Raw genomic sequence first — 22,714 nt, forward strand, 5'->3', positions numbered from 1 at the left:
GTGGTTGAGTGTCTGCCTTTGGCTCAAGTCATGATCCCAGGGTCCTGGGATCGAGTCCTACATCAGGCTCCCCAGGGGGAGCCTGCTTCTCCTTCTGCCTGTGTCTCTGCCTCTCTCTGTGTGTCTCTCATGAATAAATACATAAAATCTTTTTATTTTTTTTAAGTAAATTTAAGAAAAGTGGACTCATTTCAGAAAATTTTATGTCCTATCAATTCCCAACATTGGAAAATGTTTGTCAGATTTGGAGTGGTTTGACAGGATTGGGGATCTATGTTGGGGTGATAATGAAAAACTAGCCATCCTATTACTTGCCTGACATCAAGTTGAGTATGTATGTATGCATTTTTCAGTAAGGTCTTTGCCCAGTGTGGGGCTTGAAGTCACAACCCCAAGATCAGGGGTTACATGCTCTATAGACTGAGCCAGCCAGGAGCCCCACCATGTTGGGCATTCAAATATGATCTGATTAAATTCTTTCAGAATACGGTTACCTAGTTCTACTTTATAGATAAAGAAAAAGACTGAAACAGTTTAGACGTTGGAATATAACCGTATAGGAACAAGCTTTACTTTATTCTAGAATGCATGAAGTAAACACCACCAGTGTGTTGAGAAACCTTTTCCCTCTACCCTCCTAGTTTCCACTCCATGGGCCCTTGAGCAAACTGATGGATTAATGAGAGAAAGAGAGGGAGGGAGGGAGAAAACAGTTGTAATTATGTAGATTTGCATGGGAGTCTCACAAGGAATGAGACTCAAAGAGCCAGATGATTGAGGTTTATAGGATCTTAGTCTAAACAATGGAAAGGGGTCTGGGACTTCTGGAGTTGGGAGGGGAGTTATGGAAAAGTGAGGGAAGAGAATGTATAAGGAAGGGTTGTTTCTCAAGTGGTAAGAGTTGCCTCCAGGAGTAGTTTTGTTCCTGTTAAGGAGAAACTATTAAAAATGGAATTCCCTTTAAACATGTAAGTTTTCTTTACAAAGAAGAGGTTTATACCCCATTATTAGGCAATGAAGGGGGGTAAAAAAAACTTTTCTTGTGTCTGCTGATTCTCATCAGCCCTTGAGTCAAAATAATCTACATGCCCGGGCACTTGAGCGGCGCAGTTGGTTAAACATCTGGTTCTTGATTTCAGCTCAAGTCATGATCTCAGGGTCATGAGATCCAGCTGCAATGCCCAGCATGGAGCCTGCTTAAGATTCTCTCTCTCTCTCTCTCTCAAAAAAAATTGTTTTTTTTTCTATCTAATCTATCTCCATACGCCAATGAGACATATTTGGGGGTAGGTGGTATATTTTGGCACTCTCCAAGCACCTCTACCTACTTTTTGAAACTGCAATCTCAAAAATTCATTCTGGTTGCTAAACATGGAATTTTCTCCTCATAGTAGCTTCTAGGATTACAGTTTTTAGAGTCTAATCTTTTTTTCTCTCTGGATGTTTATGGTTTTGACCAAATTATTTGTTCCCACTCTTATACTTTTCATTGAGAGGTACCAGGTCTGTGTAATTATTAAATGTGTAACATTTTACATACCCAGGGCTTCATGCTTTATAAGACCGTGCCAACATTCAGAATTCTGAAAAACCACTTAATATTTTTTTTCAAATTTTCACATGTATCTTCCCTTGAAAAACAGAACTACATAATCAGTTTAATAACTATGCATAAGAAGTTTAAATTTCAACATTGGTATCTTCCTCTTATTTAATTTCTAGATAGAACCCTCAAACTGAATGATAAAGGATTGCATTTATTATCTTCTGTGCCCACTCTCTCCTTGAAGTTTGCTTTACAAATAGACTGTTAGAAATTCTGAAATGTGATATGGTTGGAAATGTTGTCTGAAGTCATCTAAGTTTTAAAAGAAAAAATCTTGATAATTATACAGCACTCTCTCAGAAGCTCATAGATACACACACTCTTATAGACTTTCTTTCCAATATTCTAAAAATCCTGATAATTTTATAGTGTTCCGTTCACCGTTCAATAAAGCTATTCTAGCTAATACTACCAGGGTTTAGTTTTTGGTGTGTGTGTGTGTGTGTATGTGTGTGTTAAACTAATGTGTTCACTATGTTTTTTTTTTTTTTTTTTTTCTATTCCATTCACTTCTCTTTGATTCTTTTTTGGAAGTTCTCATAAATGTCCTCATCTCTTTTACCCTTCTAACTCTGAATTATTTGCCCTTGCAGATAAACCTAACTAGTTACCTTCATTTCTTTTTACTTTTGAAATTTAATTTGGCATTTTTCCCTCCTGGAGTATCTTTCATCATCTTCTTTATTAATCTGTGTCCTTCTTTTCTTTGAGATTTAATTTACCCTTTCTGATGATGGTAATTTTATTCACCTTTATAAAATTTGTTGATGGCATAATATATGGTAGGAACTGTGCTATCTAGCATAGTTTTACGGATATAGTGGCAGACACAGAAGTCTCTAGTACAATAGCTCGAGGACAGAAATAAGCAGTACATACAATACGATGTGATAAGAGCCACGGTGAAAGGAAAGGTCTAAGTTGTTAAGAGGCATCTGGGAGCTTATAGAGGAAGCCTGAATCAAGATTAGGTTCAAGAAGAATTTCTTCATCTGAATTAGACAAAGGGGGAGTGGTGAAGGAAGAATTTTCCAGGCATGTGAGGCACACACACGAGAGAGAGAGAGTGAGTGAGTGAGTGCGTGGCACTTTAAAAGTGTTGAAGCTATTTCAGTATAACTGAGAGTATATTTATGTTACTTTCTGGGCAACTACAAGCGCTTTTGGGGTTTCTGCTGTTTTTATGTTTTTCCTTCTGCTTAAAAATAGGACTTCTCCGTTCTACTTCCGTTGTAACTTCACACATCCCGTAATTCAGCTGGTAGATAATGGGTGTTTTGGACTGGTTATTGACAATTCTAGATGCCTGGGACAGGTATATAAATACATTTCCAAGTTGTCATAATGAGGGAGGATTGGTATATGTGCTTCTCTTATTTGGGGGGAAGTCAGAATATAATAATTATAGTGTTTTGTTGAAAGACATTCAGTTTCAGGTTACATTTGCTGAAGCGTGTAGCCTGGTCTATATGTTACATTAGCAGTTGTCCTCAGCAAAGACTACTCTGGGACAAACCACAACTTAGATTTTACATCAGAGGTTTGGGCATTTATAATGAGAGAATGGGGCCTAGACAGCAAATGTTCTAGATCACTTTCTAGGTGAAGACACTGAGATCCAGAGAGGTAATGGAAGAGAGAACTGTAAATTCACTATGAGGAGGAATTTTTTTGAAAGATTTATTTATTTTGAGAGAGAGAAGAGCGAGTGCACTGGGGAGGGACAGAAGGAGAGGGAGAGAAAAACTCAAGCAGAATCTGCACTGAGTGTGGAGCCCAACGCAGGGCTCGATCTCACGACCTTAAGGTCACAACCTGAACCAAAACCAAGAGTTGAAAAAAAAAAAAAAGAGTTGGTTGCTTAACTGTGCCATCCAAGTGCCCCTGCAATGAGGATTTTTTGCCACATTTGTTTTCATTTCTAGTATTTTTGAGAATGACTATTCTAGTTGTTTACCTTTTCTTTTTACATACCTTTATGTAATCATTTTTTTTTCATTAATGAGCTAGCAAACATGGTATACAGATTTTTTTTAAATTGAAAATCAAAGAACTATTAAAGGAGAAGATGTTTGAACCTTGGAACTTTCTTTTTTAAGCCATTCTGAACAAAGCTAAAGTTTAAGGAATTCTAGAGGGAGAAAATAGAGATTTCTTTTAATTCTGGATACTTTATGGAAGACGGAGCTTTTATAAATTATTTTTGTGATCCACTTCCTCTCTCACTTTTACAAATAAAGGTAAATCTTCAATTTGTTGCTTATCTTTGCTAGAGATTATCTTTGTTTGAGGAACAATAGTTTAAATGAATACTCATTATATTCCTTGTAAAAAGGCAATGCAGATATCTAGATCCTGTTATGAGTGAGGACCTTGAGGGACTCTGAAATTGCATTGGATCATTTTTTAAGGATCTCTCGAAAAGTAGGATAACTGACATCAGGACACGGCGATACCAGTGCTCTTCCTGGGCTTTCTTTGCACTTGTCATAGGGAGAAGGGACAAGAGGGGGGAGGAAGGAAGAAGGTGAAAGGTAGAGGAAGAGGAGGGGAGGAGGCAAAGTGCTCCCTGTGTTGTATTTATCGTCTGGCATTCACAGTGTTTACCACATACAGGATTGTTTTCAATCTTCGTAAGAACCTTCTGAAATACGTATCATCATTTTACAGTTGGGGAAACTGAGACTCAGAGAAAGTATAGCCCTCCTAGGTCTGCAGCTAGTACCAGAGATACTCCAAAGCTGGTCTTTCCATCACTACACAAAAGTGACTCCCGGGCTGTTCCTTATGTCTGTGGGCTTTTGTTTGTTTGTTTGTTTTTAATGAACAATGCAAAATTCACTTTATATTTTTTATTTCTGTAAGAGACACAGATCGGGAACACTGAAAAACAAAACTGGCTCTGCACCGTGGTATGTTGCTAGTATCCCTACTTGGGGAAAATGTAAATACGGTTTCGACTAAAGCGCAAGTAGAGAATTCAAAGTGAATATCAGAACTGAAACAAAGCCACATTTCGTGCAGCACACGTTAATAGCAGAACGTTGATCAGGGGATGTGATCTCATTTCATAGCAAAACTGGTCCTGCAAGCCCAGGTAATTCAGGAAGCAGAATGGTAATTATTCACAGCAGAAAGCAGGTGGTATACTGTTACAGTACTACAGTAGGAAGTCAGAAGGTCGCAAAGCTTGCAAGGTCCCTGACACAACCTGAAACTGCTTGGCCCCCTTTAAAAAGAAATAATAAAATGGGAGAGAATGAAGCAAGTTTACCTAACACATCTTTGCAAGGTAAGTGCCAACAGTCTTTGAAATGTTTCCCATCAGAGAATCAAGCAGCTTCTATTACAAAGTGTGTGTGTGTGTGTGTGTGTGTGTGCGTATGTGCCCGCGCCCACCTGTACACACACACACACACACACGCACCTGCGTGTGCCCTGCCAAGAGAGTTTCAAGCTATGCTCTGAGGGTGAGGAAAAGGGGTGAGGATTTTTCCTGTTTCAAAAGAAGCTGGCTGTCTCTTGGGCTCAACAACTTAACCAACACAAAAACCCAAATTGGTGGAGAGTGGGCAAAGCCTTACCTTTATTGTCCATTATAATGCGGGAGAAATGCTGTGACCAACTTGTGGTGCGGATGTCTTCCAACATTGACACAGAATTGTTTTTTGCCACTACTTGGGCAAATTTTTATTTGTAATAAAGTTTTGCCATATCTAGGGTTTTCCAGCTAAGTGTCCTTGTCCTGATATATTAATATAACCAATTTTTTTTAATATAACCGATTTTTATGGTAGAAAATGGGATCTCAGAGGAGAGCACAGCAGTTGGGAAAAGGGGGTTTATTTTACAGGTACCTTTGTCCTTTGAAGGGATTGGCTTTGTTGACATTGGCTTGTCTAGGCTTCTATGGTTAGGCTTGTTGATAGAAACAATACAAAGTTGCTCACATGTTTCACTATTTTGAGTGAGAAAAATTCCTTCTTAAAAAAAATTCAAAATTGACATAATGCTGATTTGCTGCTAGGATTTGTAATAGGATAACGTCTTATGAATTATTCGTTGCCTTTACAAAGACATTTTGGTCAAGATATGTTTTTAATTGACTGATAATGACATTTTAGTTTTGTTCTTGTGATACTACCACCAAGAAAATCCCAGTTTTCTATTTAGGCATATAATCAAGCATATAACTACATCTGTGAAATATAACGTGCATGAGAATAACAGTAAGATGATCACAGACATGCCTGGTCATAAACTGTCCATTTTCTAAAGTTAAATTGTCCTACAGAGAATGCCTGTGTTTTTCCTTTATTTTCTTTAATCATTTCTCCACTAAACCTACCTAAGAATCCCAGAATCTTATTTTATTGCTTTATGTTTCCTAAAAAACATTTTGTTAAATACTGCTATTTTATAATTTTAAATTATAAAATGCTATTATCAACACTTTTAGTTTAAAGGTTAATACAAAAAAGAGTCATTTTAGTGCACTCTATTGAAGAAAAACAAGCCAAAAGACTTATTTAGCTTGATTCTATGAAATGACTAACTTATATGTGTTTTATGGAGAAAATGATTTTATGATTTTATGTATGTGATCATAGCATATATTTTGTCTCTATAATGTCTTTTCTTTAAAAAAAATATATGGGAAGTATTTAGATTCTTAATATTGTTCATATAAGGATGATTTCATATAAAATGTGTATAACTCTTTGGCAACCGCCTGACTAGCCTGCTGTATAGACTTATGCGAGCGCATCACTGTGTCTGGGTTCGGAGGTTTTAGTAAACTGAGGAGTAACCAGGGCTTGTCTCTCTTTGTGTCAGGATCATGGGAAATATTTGCTTTGTATTTTAGAGTCCTAGAATGTCTATAGATTTTGTTTTACTTTTTCCTCTGGAAAAGGTAACGTTATGTTATGGTGATATGTTCCACTATAAAAGGCGACTACATGCACACATGCATATACACACCCACATATCCTTAATTTCAGAATTAATAATCGGTATATATCAGAAAAAATGTATAAGTTTTAAACAAGAGCTATGGTGAATAATTTGAATGTTATGGTTTGACTTAGAAAATCATGTGCTAGATCCATAAACGTTCTGTGGCTGAGGGCCACTTGGGAGATCAGTTCTATCTCCAGCTCCCTTGTGAGCTCTGTGAAAACTTTTCCACGGGGAACATGTTGTTCCATCTGAGTTGAAATGTACCCTTAATGGGTCTACAAATAGTTCAGATCCATCTTCCTGGAATATTGCGATGCTTTGATTCCAGTTATATTTGCCTTAAAATTAAGTGAATTTAGTAATCTGGAGAGAGCTAATGATAAGTGAGGGTTCTTCAATTGTTGACTTTAAATTATTTCTGGATTTCTAATTATAAAGGAAAGTACTGTGGGGATAATTTGCAGCTTCTTGTGTGGAGGTGAGAGATTTGGTAAATGTAATATCTTATAAAATGGATCAAAATATTTTCTGGGATCTTCATTTCTGGAATGGTCTAACATTATTCTTTTTGACTCGCAACATCCTGTTCCAAATCTCACATTGAGTTTAAAAATTGTTGAAGTAGATGAAAAAGGCATTTTGAAATGTTGTTTGATTCTGCCTTTGACTTAGCAAAGATTCTGAAATACTCTGAAATAATACAATTATTATCAGCTCAGCTGACAAATAAGCATGCTATAGCAGAAATGACTGCATATAAATACTTTGTTTTGCACATTAAACATATGGATGATTTAAGTTTTTTGGTTGTGAAGATTGTAAGCGATAGATTAGCATTCAAACTCTATCATGTTCTTTTAATAGTGGTTTTCTAATGACACGTGTCTAGATTGTGACCATGTCTCGTCCCAAATTGGAGGGCAAGCCATAGACATTGTCAAAAACGATCCATTTTAGTGCTGTTTCCTGTAGGTTTTATACCTAGTAAGCCAGTGAGGAGGGCACCCTGGTTAGTGGAGCCTCTAAGCAATCAGCAGCTATGATATCAGGAACTTATTTTTTCCCAAATGAAAGTGAAGTTGTTCCAAGGTTATCTTCAGCTACATGTGAACAGATCTCAATTATCTTTTCAAACATAAAAAGCAATCTCTTGGGATCCCTGGGTGGCACAGCGGTTTGGCGCCTGCCTTTGGCCCAGGGCGCAATCCTGGAGACCCGGGATCGAATCCCACATCGGGCTCCCGGTGCATGGAGCCTGCTTCTCTCTCTGCCTGAGTCTCTGCCTCTCTCTCTCTCTGTGTGACTATCATAAATAAATAAAAATTAAAAAAAAAAAAAAAAAGCAATCTCTTCCTTTCAGGCCCAGCGAAAAGTAACTCTACAGAGAAATAATATATGAGAAGGCTCATAATAGTCTCAGGATTCAAAAAAATAGAATTATCTAGCATTGGATAAAATGCTAGATTTTTTTTCTTATTTCTGAAAATATAAATAAAATATATAAAATAATGTGGCGATAGGAATGGGGACAAATGCTGAGCATTTTATCTGGTAAGGAAAGGCAGCAGCATCTCCTTCCACAGTCCCTGCAAACAACCCTGTACCACTGAGTAGCACCTGGCCAGTCTGCGAGAGCGGTGAAAGGCCACGACTGAACAACAGGAGGGGGGCAACTTCCAACCAGGCAGGTGGCTCCCTGGGAAATTCCTCAGGTTAAGATTTCTCCAGAAGCTACCTACCCTGGGGGCATAAAAGGGCCCCTTATCTGTATGGCGAGTCAGGAAGGACGTGCATTTTCTATTCCAAGATTCTTAGTAACAGGCAGAGCAGAGCCTGGTAGGGATTGTACAAAAGGGAAAGAGCCGTCACTATCCAGCTGTGTCCCTAATGTCCCTCATCCACCAAATCCCTCCTGCCTCAGCGACTTAGTCCAGATGAGCTTTTTCCGTTGTATTTCCCTCCTCTTCCTCCTTGGTCAAAGCATGTCGAAAGCCCTCTGCTTCTTAGAAAAGGATACGGTTTATAAATCCATCTTTGGAGGGATTTAAGTAAAAGATACCTCTTGGGTTCAATGCTGAGACAACCTTGAGAGCGGTTTCCTTGAGTGGAAGTCTCCTGTGGACGGCCCACACGCCCTTGTCACCGAGGCCATCCACTTATCAGCTGCTCAGATGTCTTTGAGCATCTTCTACTTATATCTCCCCTTCCTACCCCAGTTCTTGGTTTTCGTGATCTAGGAAACCCCTCCTCTACAGGCTATAAAAGACTGGAGCTCAGGGGGAAAGAAAGGTCTCCAAGCACAGAAGGGTTGGCTAGACCCTGTGGAATCCAAGGCCAGGTCTAAAGAGCAATCAGCAGAGAAGAGAGAACTCTTCAACAAGGAGAATTTGGCTGTCAGAATTAGGGGAGGAAAAAAAAAACCCTATAGAATCAACATTTTCAGGGTATGAGGCAGCTTACAGAGCCTCAAGTCTGATATTTTTACTTTGTAGAATAGCAAACAGAGCTGATGAAGGTAAGAAAATTACCCTTGGTTTCTCAGAAGCAGTTGCCAAAACCTAGATCTCCACCCTAGCTGCCCAGACCCTGTAATTTTATAGAGGAATTTGGCACATTCCATTCTGGAGGCATCTGCTTTCCTATTTGAAAAGGGAAAAAAAAAAAAATCAGGCTTATGAATACTTTCAATATCGATACCTTTTAGAGTCTCTCGTTATGACCTGGAAAGGATTGTCCAGTATTCATTCAAGCTATTATGAGACTGGTCCATCCAGGTGTGGGATTTTCCTTGACTATAAAAGTTTCAGTTTTCCTTGACTTTCCTCACAGCCAAGAGGAGTCCAGACACATAGGCATTGCATGTATCCTGTTTCTCATGATATAACCTTTTTTTTTTTTTTAAAGGGAAATTATACTTATCCTGCTGGGCTATGAAAAGAAGAAAAAAAAAATCTAGGCAGGAAGGTGCCTTAGTGTCTGTGCTGCTAAATTGCAGCCGGAGGGCAGCAGTACTGTATCCCCCAACCTGTTATACTGGTTTGGTGTGCATGTTTACTTTCTGTGGTGGAAAAAGTATCTCTGCATTCATCATTGCAAACCATGCCTGTGAGTGTCTTGAAATCTTTCTAAAACCAAAGAGGACTGACCAGTTTATGACTCTTCCTTCCCAGCCTATAGAACCTTAACAGCATTTTAAAGAAGGAGAAGTGCAAGAAGCTCTTGTTTAACTTATCCATGTTCCAGGAGGAAGGCTTCCTTCCACTAGCTCTCCCTGATAGGTCAGGGCACTTGAAGACCTGAGACATTTTGGAGTTGAAATTTAATTATTAAGGCAAAAGGGCATTTTGGAGTTGGAACTTCCAGAAGCTCTGCTGAAGAGACCTTATTACATAAGGATAAATTTGAACACATTTGGAGCCAGTAAAATTGCAGAAAATGTCAAGGCATGAAATCCCAGGTGAGTCTGACCTAAGTGGGTTAGGCCAGGGGACTCATGAAGACAGCTAAGGGATTTTCTGCCCCCAGATATCAGAGAGAGAATCCCAGAAGTAGGCAGTGGGTTTAGGAGATGAATTCTGCAATAATGCATAAGAAGTAGTTAATGACAGCAGCACAACCTAGCTGAGGAGCTCTTTTTTTCTTGTCTTTGTAAATGGAAATAGGATCTTTACCTTGTTTGAAATAAAACAGGAAGCAATGTACTTAAATGGAACATGAGATAAAAAAGGGTGGTTAAAAACTTGGTACTCAATTAAAACCTACTGCTGGGGGAGAGGCCAGTTCTCAAACACTTTGAAATTTAGAGTTTGTTCATAGACTTTTGAATGTTCTGAAAAGCAGAGTTTAATCCCCTTTGATTTAAATGGTATTTTATGGCACCAAAATTGTTTTAAAGGGAAACAAAAATTAAAGTCACTATAAAATCTTGAAAAGGTGATACATACCTACAGGATGACTTGATTGTTTAAACATTATTATTAATAATGCAATTAAATTTTTTCCTTATATTTAAAAGGCTGGATCTGTCTTTGCATCTGTTTTCTTTCCTTAAAGAAATAAAACAAAGGGTGTAAGTAATGATCTGATGATTGTACATGTATAAACACCTTATAATTATTACATTGTATGCCTATTTTCTAGTTTTGGAAAGAGTTTAAACAAATTTAGCTAACTGAGTAGAACAGCAAGCCAACCTTTTTTTTTTTTTTTTTTTTAAGCCAACCTTTTTTGTATCACAGTTTTTGGGGGGAGGATTAACCAAGCACATACTTGACTTATTGCAAGGTATTATAGTTGCTACATAAATGAAGGAAGATCAGGTGACTGACTAGATTGCAAAGAAAATGTGGTTTGGATGAAAACCCTCAAGAAGGAATTGAGCTTCGGTTTTATCCCTTGAGCTTTTAATCTCTCTCCAGGAAAAGTATGTGTAAATACTTTTATTTTCCAGGGCTGTTTTTGTTGCTTTGTTGATAGATGTTTAACCATCTCCACAATTGAACACTTTGGGAGATGCATTCAAAACTGTGTTTATAATTAATTGAAATGCAACTCACCTGTCCTCTTTAAAGCCCCTGGTCACTGTAATTCAAGATGTGTAGCATATACTTGGAAAAAACAATAAGTGTGTGACTTCTAGTACCAAATCCTATCTACTAAAAAAGCCCAGAATAGAAATATTTTGAAAAGTAAACTACTGGACTTAATGCAATTCATATAAACATGCAAACGGTGTGCACATACACCTCTTAAGCAACACAGTCAACTTTGCTGTGTGACTTCAGACCTTGGTAAATGATTCATTTCTGAGATGTGATTAAACTCTTGAAACCATTCCATCTCTGTGATTTTATTTTTTTGTCTTCTCAAAAGTAAGTTCCTTTGGAATTGAGATGTGCGGAGTAGAGAGAGCTAGAGGGTCACTATGCTTTATTTTCCTTTTTGTTTATGGATATTTAATGCAATCAGAGACAAGTCCTATCTTCCTTAAACTACTGATAAATCTTTAAAAATTCTTCATCACGTCAGCATTTTTGGGTGGTCAATTTCAGAGGTGGAAAATGTACGTTGTCACCAAAGAGGTAATCACAGACAGGTATCTAAGAATTTATAGGGAAACCTAGGCATTTATGCAGAGTTTCATAGAGGGGATATGATGTAAACTGGCTCTGGCAGGTTTGGTAAAGTAGAGTAAGTGGCCAGAAGGAAGAAAATTTTCCCTGGAAAAAATAACAGCAGAGACAAGCCATAGAAATTCTACTGTCCATTTATTTACATGCTTTATTCTCCTCTTGTTGAAAACAAAGAGATTTTCCCAAAATTAATACTTTGAAATAAGCTATAAATAAGTAAATATAATAACAAAATAAGATTAAAATAACAATTAAAATATTGTATATAGAATATGTGCCAAAACATTCTAGTCAGCTACCAAACAGGACACAGATTTGTTTTCAAGCTTCCTAGCAGCCAAGAGAAAGTAAGAAATTGGTTTTAAGATTTATGATGTTCAAATATGTAAAAAAAAAGTTTCAGCTATTCAAGGGATGTATAGAGATGGTGACAGACATCAGAATAATTTCTATAGATGGCAGGGGTCAGATCTAGCTAGAAGAAAGGGATTTCATTAAATAAGAGTTACAGAGACAAAGAAAATAGTATTATTTAACTTATCTTAGAATCTTGCTATTCATGATTTTGAGCTCCTTAAGTTGCTCTCTTACTCTACTAGACATTTGTCAGAAAAAAATATATATAGGAAATATATCAAACATGTAATAAAAATCTGAAAATAATAAAAAAGGAAAAGGACACAGAATAATAAGAGATAGACTTAATATCTAAATGTTTATATGATTGAAATTTTAACATTATTAAAATTTCAGAGTATAAAAACTCATTTTGAAAATTAGGCTGCTATATATATTTTCTAAGGATATGGTATTACTCAAGTGTCTCTCCTGCAGTTTCTACTGGGTTTTATATAGTTGTTTTATGTTTATTTTGGTTAACTGAAGGTTTCTGTACATTGACTGTGGTGGATTTGGTTGGGGAGTGGGGAGTAAGTGCAAAGGGATGGAGAATAAGAATAGAGAAAAAAAAGAATAGAGAAGAGCACATAGGTATTGATGAAATGCATGTTGCGTTAAAAACCTTCTTTAGAAACTTTATAAACTGTAAGTGCACTGGGGTGATATTACCTTAAGTTTCTGTTTTTGATATGGATAAATAGGAATTTGGGTGAAAAAAGGAAAATAATAATAATGCTTTTATTCTTAAGCCTGAGTTCTCATCCGTTTTAGGTTCATATTTTATATTTTCAGTCTGCCATTTGCCTTCTGTGGATTTCTTTTATACATCATATTTCTTCTTGGTTAGAAAACTTACTTATATTTCTAGAAATTAGTACTTACTAAATTATTTGCAAAAATACTCTCAGGTGACTTGATAACATAATCCACAATAACATTGGTACTTAGTTCATAAAATGTTCTGGAAAGGTGATCTTCACATGGAATTTGCATTTACTTATGTTGATTCCATAGTAAATAATTTGTTTTTATAATCACATATACATAAAGGGGGGAATAACTAGAATTTATCCGGTACTAAATCAAAGCAGAGATTAATAGGCTTATTTGAATCTCAGAAATTTTGGCCTTTCTTTCACCAACAAACACATCAAACTCAGACTTCGAACCCTTGTATGTACTCATAGTCTCTGCTAAACTTTCTGTGGTTTGTTTTCTTTTTGTCATTCAGTTGTCAGGTCAGATATCATCTCAGTGATACCTTCTTTAGTCTTTCTCACTAGAGCAGCCATTCTGTCTTAATGTTTGACTTTAATTCTTTTAATAGCTCACTATGGTCTTTTAAAAACTTTATTTTATTTTTTTGGTGCATTTGTATATTGTCTATTTCCTGGAAAAAAATAAAAAAATAAACTCTTCTGTCTCTGAGATTAAAGACCATGGGTGACTTGCTTATTTCTCTATTTCTAGTGCCTAGAACCACACTAACACAAACTATATTTTCAATAAGTGTAGACTTAATATGCTCAGAAAAAAAGTGAAACATAAAATTCATATTATTCCTGTGTCTATGCAATTTACATTTATTCCAACATGAAAATTAGTTGAGCATAAAGTAGCAGTCACTTAACATGGTAAATACAAAATGAAATAAAACAAGAAAACTTAAGTAAAAAAAAAAAACAATAATAAAAAAGATAAATAAAAGTCTTAAAATGGAAAGAAGCATTTGTCTAGAAGAATAATAATTGGCGTAGAGTCTATTCTAGGAGATTAGGAACAGTGTGCTGTCATTCAAACTTAGAGAATTGTTCCTTCTCATTTTCTTTCATTCTGTAACTTTAATTGGGGTTACCTAGATAAGTTCTCAAATAGTTTAAGTCGTGGTGATAGAAGAAAACATGTATTAAGTGTATACCGTGTGCCAGAGACTGTTCTAAGTAGTCAGTATATTAAAGCTTCACAATCACCCAAAGGGGAATATAGACTCCAATGCAAATAATTATGTGACTATCTCTTTGTTATAGAAAGAAAGCTGCCCTCCTGTTCAGTTTCAAATTCATCTTCATTGTTGTCCCTCATCGCACAGTAATGGAAAACTGAGTTCATGTAATAATAGTGGGATTTGACCAAAATCAAATCAATGTGAGTCATACTTGAGGATAAATTGGTGTTCATTTGTAGTGAGTGCAACAGAAGGAAGAGCTTGTGAAAACTAGGTTTCTGGCTTAGGTGACAGAGAAAATAGTTCTGTTAGATGATTTAGGGGATGCAAGATGGGGAACAGTTTAGGAAGAGAAATATGAGATTGTTTTAAAGGAAATGATTTTAAGCTATAAGTGTTATATACTGATGAGAATGTCCAGGACCTAAATTGCAAAGATGATGCTAGGCCTTGGGAGAGAGTCCTAGGATGAAATTAAAGAGTTGGAAATTACTAAGACTGAAGTCCTACATGCCGCTGTGGATGGGGGGGATTATACAAAGATAGATGTTAAAGGAAAAGGTGATAGAAAACACTAACATCTGAAGTGTGAACAGAAATGAAAGAAATGGGGGGGTCATAGGACAAAAAGAAGATTCAGATACAGCATCTGCAGGGCAATGCATAGTGAGGTTTTCTCTATTAAAGGAGTGAAGGATGTCAAATGTCAGAATAGTCAAATATTTAGGATCTGTTTGGTGATTCAAAGCCAGAATCAAGGTGCAACATGAGGAAGAAGCAATTTGAGAGTTATCAAGAACAAGGTGAAAGGCAAAGACCAAGTTGTAAAGTTAGGCTGTGCGAGCTACTCAGTGATTGTGCCGTGGGAACGGCCATGGCTGGGGAGTGGTAGACAGAAGATAGAACGAAGGAGGCAGATCCATCGCAGTGGTGCTACCAGTAGATACAATGTTCACCTTTCACAAATGAGAAATCAGTGTCGGGGGAGAAGGTGAAGGGTGTGTTTGATGAGATGAGAACTTGGTCTCATTAGAGCCACTTTATTATTGTTTTTTCTTCATTATAGTAACTTCAAAGAACAGGAGGGCAACTTTCTATAAGGAAAAATAAGAAGGGTGAGTGTAATGACAGATTCACCGAATTGTAGAGGAGAGTGGGTGATGGAGCTTGTACCAAATGGGCTGCATCTTTGTAGTAAAGGATGAGTACAGCCAAGTCTCATACAGCCAAGACTCAGGGTGGGGCTACGTGTGGGATGTTGATTCCATGAAAGAAAATTAAGAGGTTTGGCCTGAGGCAGCCTCAGAGAAGTTAGGAGACCATGAATATGGGAAAGCAATAGGAAAAAAAAAAAATGCCAATGACTAAGCCAGTTTTCATAGAGATGAGAGTGAGTGTGTGTTATTGGCTGGTATGCAGAGTTAGAGACGATTACTCTGGAAGATTGACACTCTAACGTGTAGCACCACCCCGAAAGCCCACTCCAGCTCTTTACCTTCACAGTCCATGCCCCTGGACCACAGCTGAACTAGAAGAGAGTGTACATTTTATTACAGAATCATCCAGCTTTTGAACAATAATGGAACACCCAGTTTTTATAGCTGATAAGCTTTTTATTTTTATTTTTTATTTTATTTTTTAAAAAATATTTTATTTATTCATGAGAGATACACGGGGGGGCGGGGGCAGAGACACAGGTAGAGGGAGAAGCAGGCTCCATCCAGGGAACCCAATGTGGGACTCGATCCCAGGACCCCAGGACCGCTCCCTGGGCCGAAGGCAGGCACTCAACCGCTGAGCCACCCAGGGATCCCCCCGATAAGCTTTTTTAGTGGTGTCTTCTCATCTATGTAACATTTGAAAAGTGCCCATATATAACTGGCCATATAGTGTGAATGTGACAGACCTATGAAACTTTGGGATGATAGAGACCCACTTCCATTTGGCTCTGTTCGAAGAAATCAAAATAAGGTCGGATCAGTTTTTAACCTGCTTGAAGATTTGAGACGCTTGGATAGTGATTTGTAATCGAGTTTATATGGTTAAATCATTATCATTGATAATAATGAAAAGGGCAAGTAATAAAATTGGACATTTAGTAAATACCAATGACAGATAAAGCCACAGTTTAAATCTGGGGTGTATCTTACTTCATTGTTTCTTAATGACCACGTTTCCCAGGTGTACCATTTTAGAAGAGCTGCCTTTAAAACGACGATAGAAACAGACAAAAACACAGGCCTGCCCAAAGAGTGTTTCACACGCTTGCCATTTATATCCATATACAGAAATTAGTGACTGTCAATTTTTCTCACTGGAGAGAATATTTTATTCCCAGTCTATTCCATAGCTGATATATCTGCTTTTCTGTAGCTACCGTATTTTACACAAACTCATGCAATCTCCTGCATACGAATAGTGTTTCCTGTTTGAGTACCTCCTGCTTCCTCTTGTCCTACCTCCCCACACATCCTTATGATATTTCCATCATACCTGCATTCCCAGAACTTTTATTGAAGGTGATAAAGCTCTGAAGAAGTAGTTGGAAGTAAATGGGTTCTACTAAATTTAAGAATGTTTTGACCATTAACCTTCAGTTGGAAGTTTTAGGTGACCACAAACTGGTATAAAGGAATATAGATTTACCCTCTACAAAATACACTTTAAAAAGGTTTCTTAAACAATTGGTGCTTTGCTGATGTAATGGATACCTCCTCTTCAGTGTTTTTAACTTAACAAATTACATGTAAAAGCCATAAACTCCTTTATATTATCCATAAACATAATAAAAAATGTTACACCACATAACTTTGACTTAGTCAATAATTCTAGGCTTGGCCTTAGGGTTTAAAGAGAAAATTATTCCTGTTACACATTTTAATTATGCCATAAACTTTGGGAAATAGCTATTGATCCTCAGCATCTGACATCAGAAAAGTTGTTCCTCTCTTGTTCTGTAGCTGCTGAAAGTATGACATACAGACTAAAAGTGAAGAATTTCAGAGGAATCAAAGACACTACTTGCACAATAAAGGATGTTTTTGGTTGCAGTTGTTACTTAAATGTTAGGAGATATAAAGATCATCTCCTCTAAACAACTTTCTGATGAAACTAGGATCACACATTTGAGTTAAGAAATATTTTACCTTATTTTATGAAAAAAATTATTCTCTAATGGTACTCTTGATTATCGCTAATACTTTAATACAGAAATAGGGTTTAATCAGGAACTTAATATATATATTAAATATATATATAAGGTTTTCCTAACTTACATAGAGTGATGAATGTTGGAATTATCACTTTAGAAGTAATTATTTCATAGTGTTTCATCCTTGAATCAGTGAAATGAACAAAGAACTCCATTCTGTCAAAATTAAATAGATATCTGAAAAAAATAAATAGGTATCTGACATTGATGAAGATGATGATGATGATGATGATGAAGAGAATAGTTACTGTACATAGAAATTTTACTAGGGGATGGGCATTGCTTTAGTTTCAATGGCCAGACTTAAGCCTCACATCCACCATGTGAGGACTGGTCTCAGTTGCTCCCTTTTACAGAAGGCTCAGAGAGATGATGAAACTGTTAGGAATATATAGGAACTAAATGGTAGAGTTGGGATTCAAACCCGGGTCTGTATGACTCCTGAAATGATGGTCCTGACTAGATATGGGCTTCTTAAGTTATTATTTTCAGCAGGTTGGAAATTCTTTGAACTTTAGACCATTTAATGTAAGTAGATTTGTAATCTGTATTTAAATCCGAACATACCAAATTTATGCGATTGTTCATTCAACAAACGTTATTGGCACACGATTAGGTACCAGGCATATTATTAGGAGCTGTTGAAGCTACATGCAATAAGTCATGGACACAGCAACTCATAGTCTACTGTATGTGTGTGTGTGTCACTATGTTTATATACCTTCAGAACTCTGATAACATTCTAGAATTACTCCCTCTCGAACTTTGGAATCTCATTCAATGTATGGTCATGCACCTTGGATACTGTAATGTCCTGTGTGGTCAGTTTGGAGACCTCAGTACCCATATAACCTCAGCCATTAAAGATGCTGTTTTGAGGGTATCAGCAGAGAGTCTATATGGACTTTTGTTGCCACAGGAACCCCTACTTTCTCACTGTGGGAACTAATAAGTAGTAGTCTTTAGCCATTTCTTCCCTACCCTTTTCTTCCTAATCCACAATGTGATTAAATCCCTCGGGTAAAGAATCTGTTAAGCCTTCCATGTACATAAGGCCCTCAATAGTGACTCTGGATGCGATGGTTTGCACAAATCCACTTAATTTAGCTTTATATTAAAAATATAAATTTTTAATATAATTTTTGAAATATAAAAGTCTATTTTTTTTTATAAAGAAAAGTATAATTTTCCCCAAACTGTGCTTTAATTAGGGGGCTGCTATCTATCTTCCACTGAAACTTTTACGCATATAGTGGTATGATCTTGTAAGGATGAGTTATGGGCAGTTAATTGTCAGACATGTCAAGTGTAAGCAAAATTTTCAAACTCTTTATTTATTTGTTTATTTTCTTAGATTTTATTTTGAGAAAGAGAGAATATGAGCAACAGGGTAGGAGGGAGAGAGAATCCCAAGCAGATTCCATGCTGTGGAGGGTGGGGGTGAGAGGCATACATGGGACTTGATCTCATGACCCAGATACCATGACCTGAGTGAAAATCAAGAGTTGAACACCTAACTGACTCAGGCACCTCTCAAACCAAATTTATTTTTTGTTTTAATCCTCATCATTGAAGAGAAACCAATGATGGGTGTTGATGGTCTCTCAAATGCATTATAACTTTCTCCCAGGATATATACATTGAGAATTATGTGAAAAGTGCCTTAGCCAGTTTAGTGCCGGTGAACAAGCCTTCCTCATGGGAGTTAGGCGTTTTATAAAGCTTATGTTTGAAAAAGGAGAAATAGGAAGGCTACTCTATGCATGGTACCAATCCAGGGGATATTATTTAAGTTACCTAATTTTATTCTCAGAATAGTATCTAAACCAATTATTAGGTTACTATGTATGCACAATCTTCATGCTTGGAAGAGAATTATTGGAGAGAGAAAATTTTAAGCAAAGAGGTGATATTTGATTCCTTCTTAAATGAAGAGTTCCCCAGTCAAATAAATGGACAGTGTACTTAAGGGATAAGAAACCATTTATACAAAGGCATTGTGACATGAGTAGTGTCTTTCAAAAAATTCAATTATTAGTTCCTATTATGTGTCCAGCAAACATCAGCTATGGGAATGCTGATTTTTTTTTTTTTTCCTGGACCGGCATTAAACATGTTTACAATCTACTGACTACAGTCGAGTTTTAAGGCTAGCTACATGTTAAGCAGAGTGGATGATCTTATGCTGTTTTTACTTAATCTCAGAACACAAAGCCTGTATCATCTGGGCTTTGTGTCCGTTCACCAGATTGCATGTGAGCAGATGTGCACATGTCCAAGATGTTAACCACAGTTCAGTGATCTGCTTTTGCGGAAAGCATCAGATTCTCTTTATGCACTTGCTCTATATGAGAACAGGATGTCAGTGCCTCTCGACTCCAGTCTCCCCTACTGATACTTAATGTGCCAAGTTAAAATACTTGCATAGTGGACAAGAAGGCAGCATGGGGATTTCCTGGCCCTCTTTCCTGCCAAATTGACAGGTTGTTTTGCAGCAGGTGCACAGCAAAGCGATTAAGAATGTATAGGTTGACAAAACATGTGTGATATGACTGCAGGCGGTTTATGTGAATGACATGTCATGGCAAATGTTGGCCCCAAGAGATTACACCTGGGGTTCTGGGGTGTAAGGACAATCTATATGCATATCAAAGCATCATCGAGTTGGTGAGTGCTCAAGAAAAAAATAGCTTTGACTAGGAGTCTACATCAACGAAGTACATGGCAATTCAAGGTATATTTTTTGCTCCTTAAATATTTTACAAATGTCCTATTTATAAGAGTAGGTGCAATAAGCATCTGTCTTGGGAGATGTGTGATATTTTGACTGCTGAACAACTCACTCAGCTGCCAGGAGGACAGATAGCCTGGTTTGTTAAAATTCATGATTGGAAAAAAAATTCAATGTCATCCAATTCATCTTAAAAACACATTGAGCCGTTAGTATCAGCCTCTCCCACTTCTAGGATGATTGACATTTTACATGTAATGAAATAATACAAGTCTTGCTGCCTTACTCACAAATTTTCAGAAATATTCAAAAAGCAGGAGGAAAAAAGTAGATTTTGATGATTAAATAATCATTCATGTATACAGCACAAACATTTGCATAGAAATTTTTGCAGAAGTATGGACTGCTCAAAATCTTTCCATGGACCACCAGTTAAGAGACCCCACATTAAGGATTTTTGTGTTTATATACATTTTTTAAGAGACAGGGAAATAGATTTCATCAAAGGAATTCATAATTCAGATGGCATTGAGATGATTTTTAATGTCTTTTCTCTATCAAAACTTGGGTAATTCACTTGATGTCCTGATACATTCCTGTTAAGACTTATAGTTTTCCCCTAGAGAAACAAAAATATATACTATTTTCTAAGAAAAAAAAAAGTTCTGTGTCCCTTAGTTGTGACTAAAATAACTGTAATTTGCAGTATAAAAATGTAATGCAAAGATTTTCTGCACTTTTTGATCAGCACTTAAAAGCAATCTCAAAATAAAGTGACATATTGCCACTGTGGATTAAGGTAGAGTGTTATTTGCCTATTTTTTATTTAACATGGACCATTAAAACTAAATGCAAAAGTGCTATCTATAGATATAAATGCTTAGGAGAAATAAAAATGTCGTTATAGTGCTTATATTAATACCTTAATGTCTTAACTCCTGGTTACTAATCCACTTAAAAATGGATTGAAGGGAAATCCTGTGATCTTTAGGAAAAAAATTAAATGTTAGCTTTTGAGACTTCTATAAAAATCTAATATTTCAAGCAGATTTATTTCCATCACATAGGTTGTAATATATACTATATGTATTCATTTAAAACAGATATTGGGACACCTGGGGGGTTCAGCAGTTGATCATCAGACTTTGGCCCAGGGCGTGATCCCAGGGTCCTGGGATCGAGTCCTACATTGGGCTCCCCGCAAGGAGCCTGCTTCTCCCTCTGCCTGTGTCTCTGCCTCTCTCTCTGTCTCTCATGAATAAATAAATAAAATCTTTAAAAAAATATAATCAGATATTAATAGCAAACACAATCTTGGACTTCAGCAGAATGATACATTTTACACAAAAATATAAGAATCTGCTCTGTTCATCATTATGGTCTGTCCAAAGAATACTGACTAGGGTTTGAGTTCTTATTCTGAGACTCCATTAGAGTAAACCAGTGAGAGAGACAAGACCTGTCAAACAATTGTGGAGTAATTGAAGTTTTTGTTTTTACTCTTCAGCTTTTTTCGCTACATTTCCTTTCGAACATTGCTAATCATCCTTTAGCTTCTTTCCTTTCTGTCCTTCCTATCATATAACCTTCGTATGAAACTTCAGCATAAAATGATCCAATGAAATTCTTCATAGTAAAATGTCATAGTTTTCATGGTGGAATTTCAAGTGTAAGTTTTTGTGTGATAGTATCTGCTCTACGTCCTTCAAAAATACAACGTAGATGACATCTGTTGAGATTTCAAGTTAAGGTCTTATTTTACCTGGCTCTAAGTTTTCCTCATTCATTGGGTTATACCTGGAATTTCACAGCCTGAAATTCATTTCATAGCAAAATGAATTCTCATGACCACGTTACTGATTTTTTTTTTTTTTTCCTCCTCAGTTATATTGCATTTTAAGAGTCATGTGTTGTAGGATGGCCTGAAGGAGGAGGTATTTGGAACTGGGGTCTTGGCGTGTATTGTCTTAGCTCAGGCTGCTGTAAAGGAACACCATAGGCTGGATGCCTTAAATCCCAGACAGTAGTTTCTCACAGTTGTGGAGACTGCAAAGGCCAAGATCAAGGTGCTTGCAGATTCCTTTCCTGGTGAGAACCCTCTTCCTGGCTTGCAGACGGCTGCTTGTGGCCAACCACGACAGAGAAGGAGAGGTCAGTCCTGTCTCTCTTCCTCTTCCCGTAGGAACACTGATCAAATCATGGGGCCCTACCCTCATGCCTTCAGCTAAGACTAATTACCACTCAAAGGTCCACCCCAAGAACCATCATATGCCTTTGGCATATGAGTTTTGGAGGGATAAAACCTTCAGTCCATAACTTGTGTCATTCCAACAAATGACTTAGACTCTTGAGTTCTATTTTCATCTATTTTGCATCTATACAGATACTCCTTTCCCTCTTTTCTCCATCGAATTTTCTATCTTGGTAATTTGGTACAACAGGTAGCAAATTTATGAAGTTTATCAATATATTCTTAGAGCTGAACTAAATTGCTCTCTAGTTACCTTGAGTTGAGGTCTCTCTCTATAAATCAGCATATTGAGTAAATAGAGATTCCTCAGCCTGTGCTCAGTTTTCAGCTCAGCCAATATTAGACATCCAGAAAAAGCCCCCTCACCACACTCACACACACAAAACAAACAATACCAATCTCAACAAGAAAATAAAAATATCATTTTGAATACAACTATTAAAAGTTTGGTTTTATTGCCTTTCAGCTTTGGTTTTG

At 36.9% G+C, this 22,714-nt stretch overlaps 1 protein-coding gene and 1 long non-coding RNA gene across 5 annotated transcripts in view; one reads left to right on the forward strand and one right to left on the reverse strand.

The window, feature by feature from the left end:
• The window catches only part of LOC140622327 (uncharacterized), a 30,015-nt gene extending 12,056 nt beyond the window's left edge, over positions 1-17,959 (reverse strand). The window contains exons 1-4 of one of the 2 annotated variants that reach the window (XR_012022090.1): positions 17,823-17,959; positions 17,320-17,432; positions 10,513-10,614; positions 4,455-4,835 (exon numbers count right to left, since the gene is read on the reverse strand). This is a non-coding gene — a long non-coding RNA (uncharacterized lncRNA). Of the gene's footprint in view, positions 1-4,454; positions 4,836-10,512; positions 10,615-17,319; positions 17,433-17,822 lie in introns of those variants that run through there. The other variant, XR_012022091.1, reaches the window with a different exon arrangement.
• Positions 3,061-22,714, forward strand: part of NAALADL2 (N-acetylated alpha-linked acidic dipeptidase like 2) — an 880,805-nt gene continuing 861,151 nt past the window's right edge. For 2 of the 3 annotated variants that reach the window (XM_072808120.1, XM_072808121.1), the window contains exon 1: positions 3,061-4,898. In XM_072808120.1, coding sequence (XP_072664221.1) covers positions 4,721-4,898 — 178 coding nt within the window. In that variant the 5' untranslated portion in view covers positions 3,061-4,720. Of the gene's footprint in view, positions 4,899-9,651; positions 10,026-22,714 lie in introns of those variants that run through there. The other variant, XM_072808122.1, reaches the window with a different exon arrangement.

The sequence above is a fragment of the Canis lupus genome, chromosome 31 (genome assembly GCF_048164855.1).
Source record: "Canis lupus baileyi chromosome 31, mCanLup2.hap1, whole genome shotgun sequence".
NCBI lineage: Eukaryota > Metazoa > Chordata > Mammalia > Carnivora > Canidae > Canis > Canis lupus.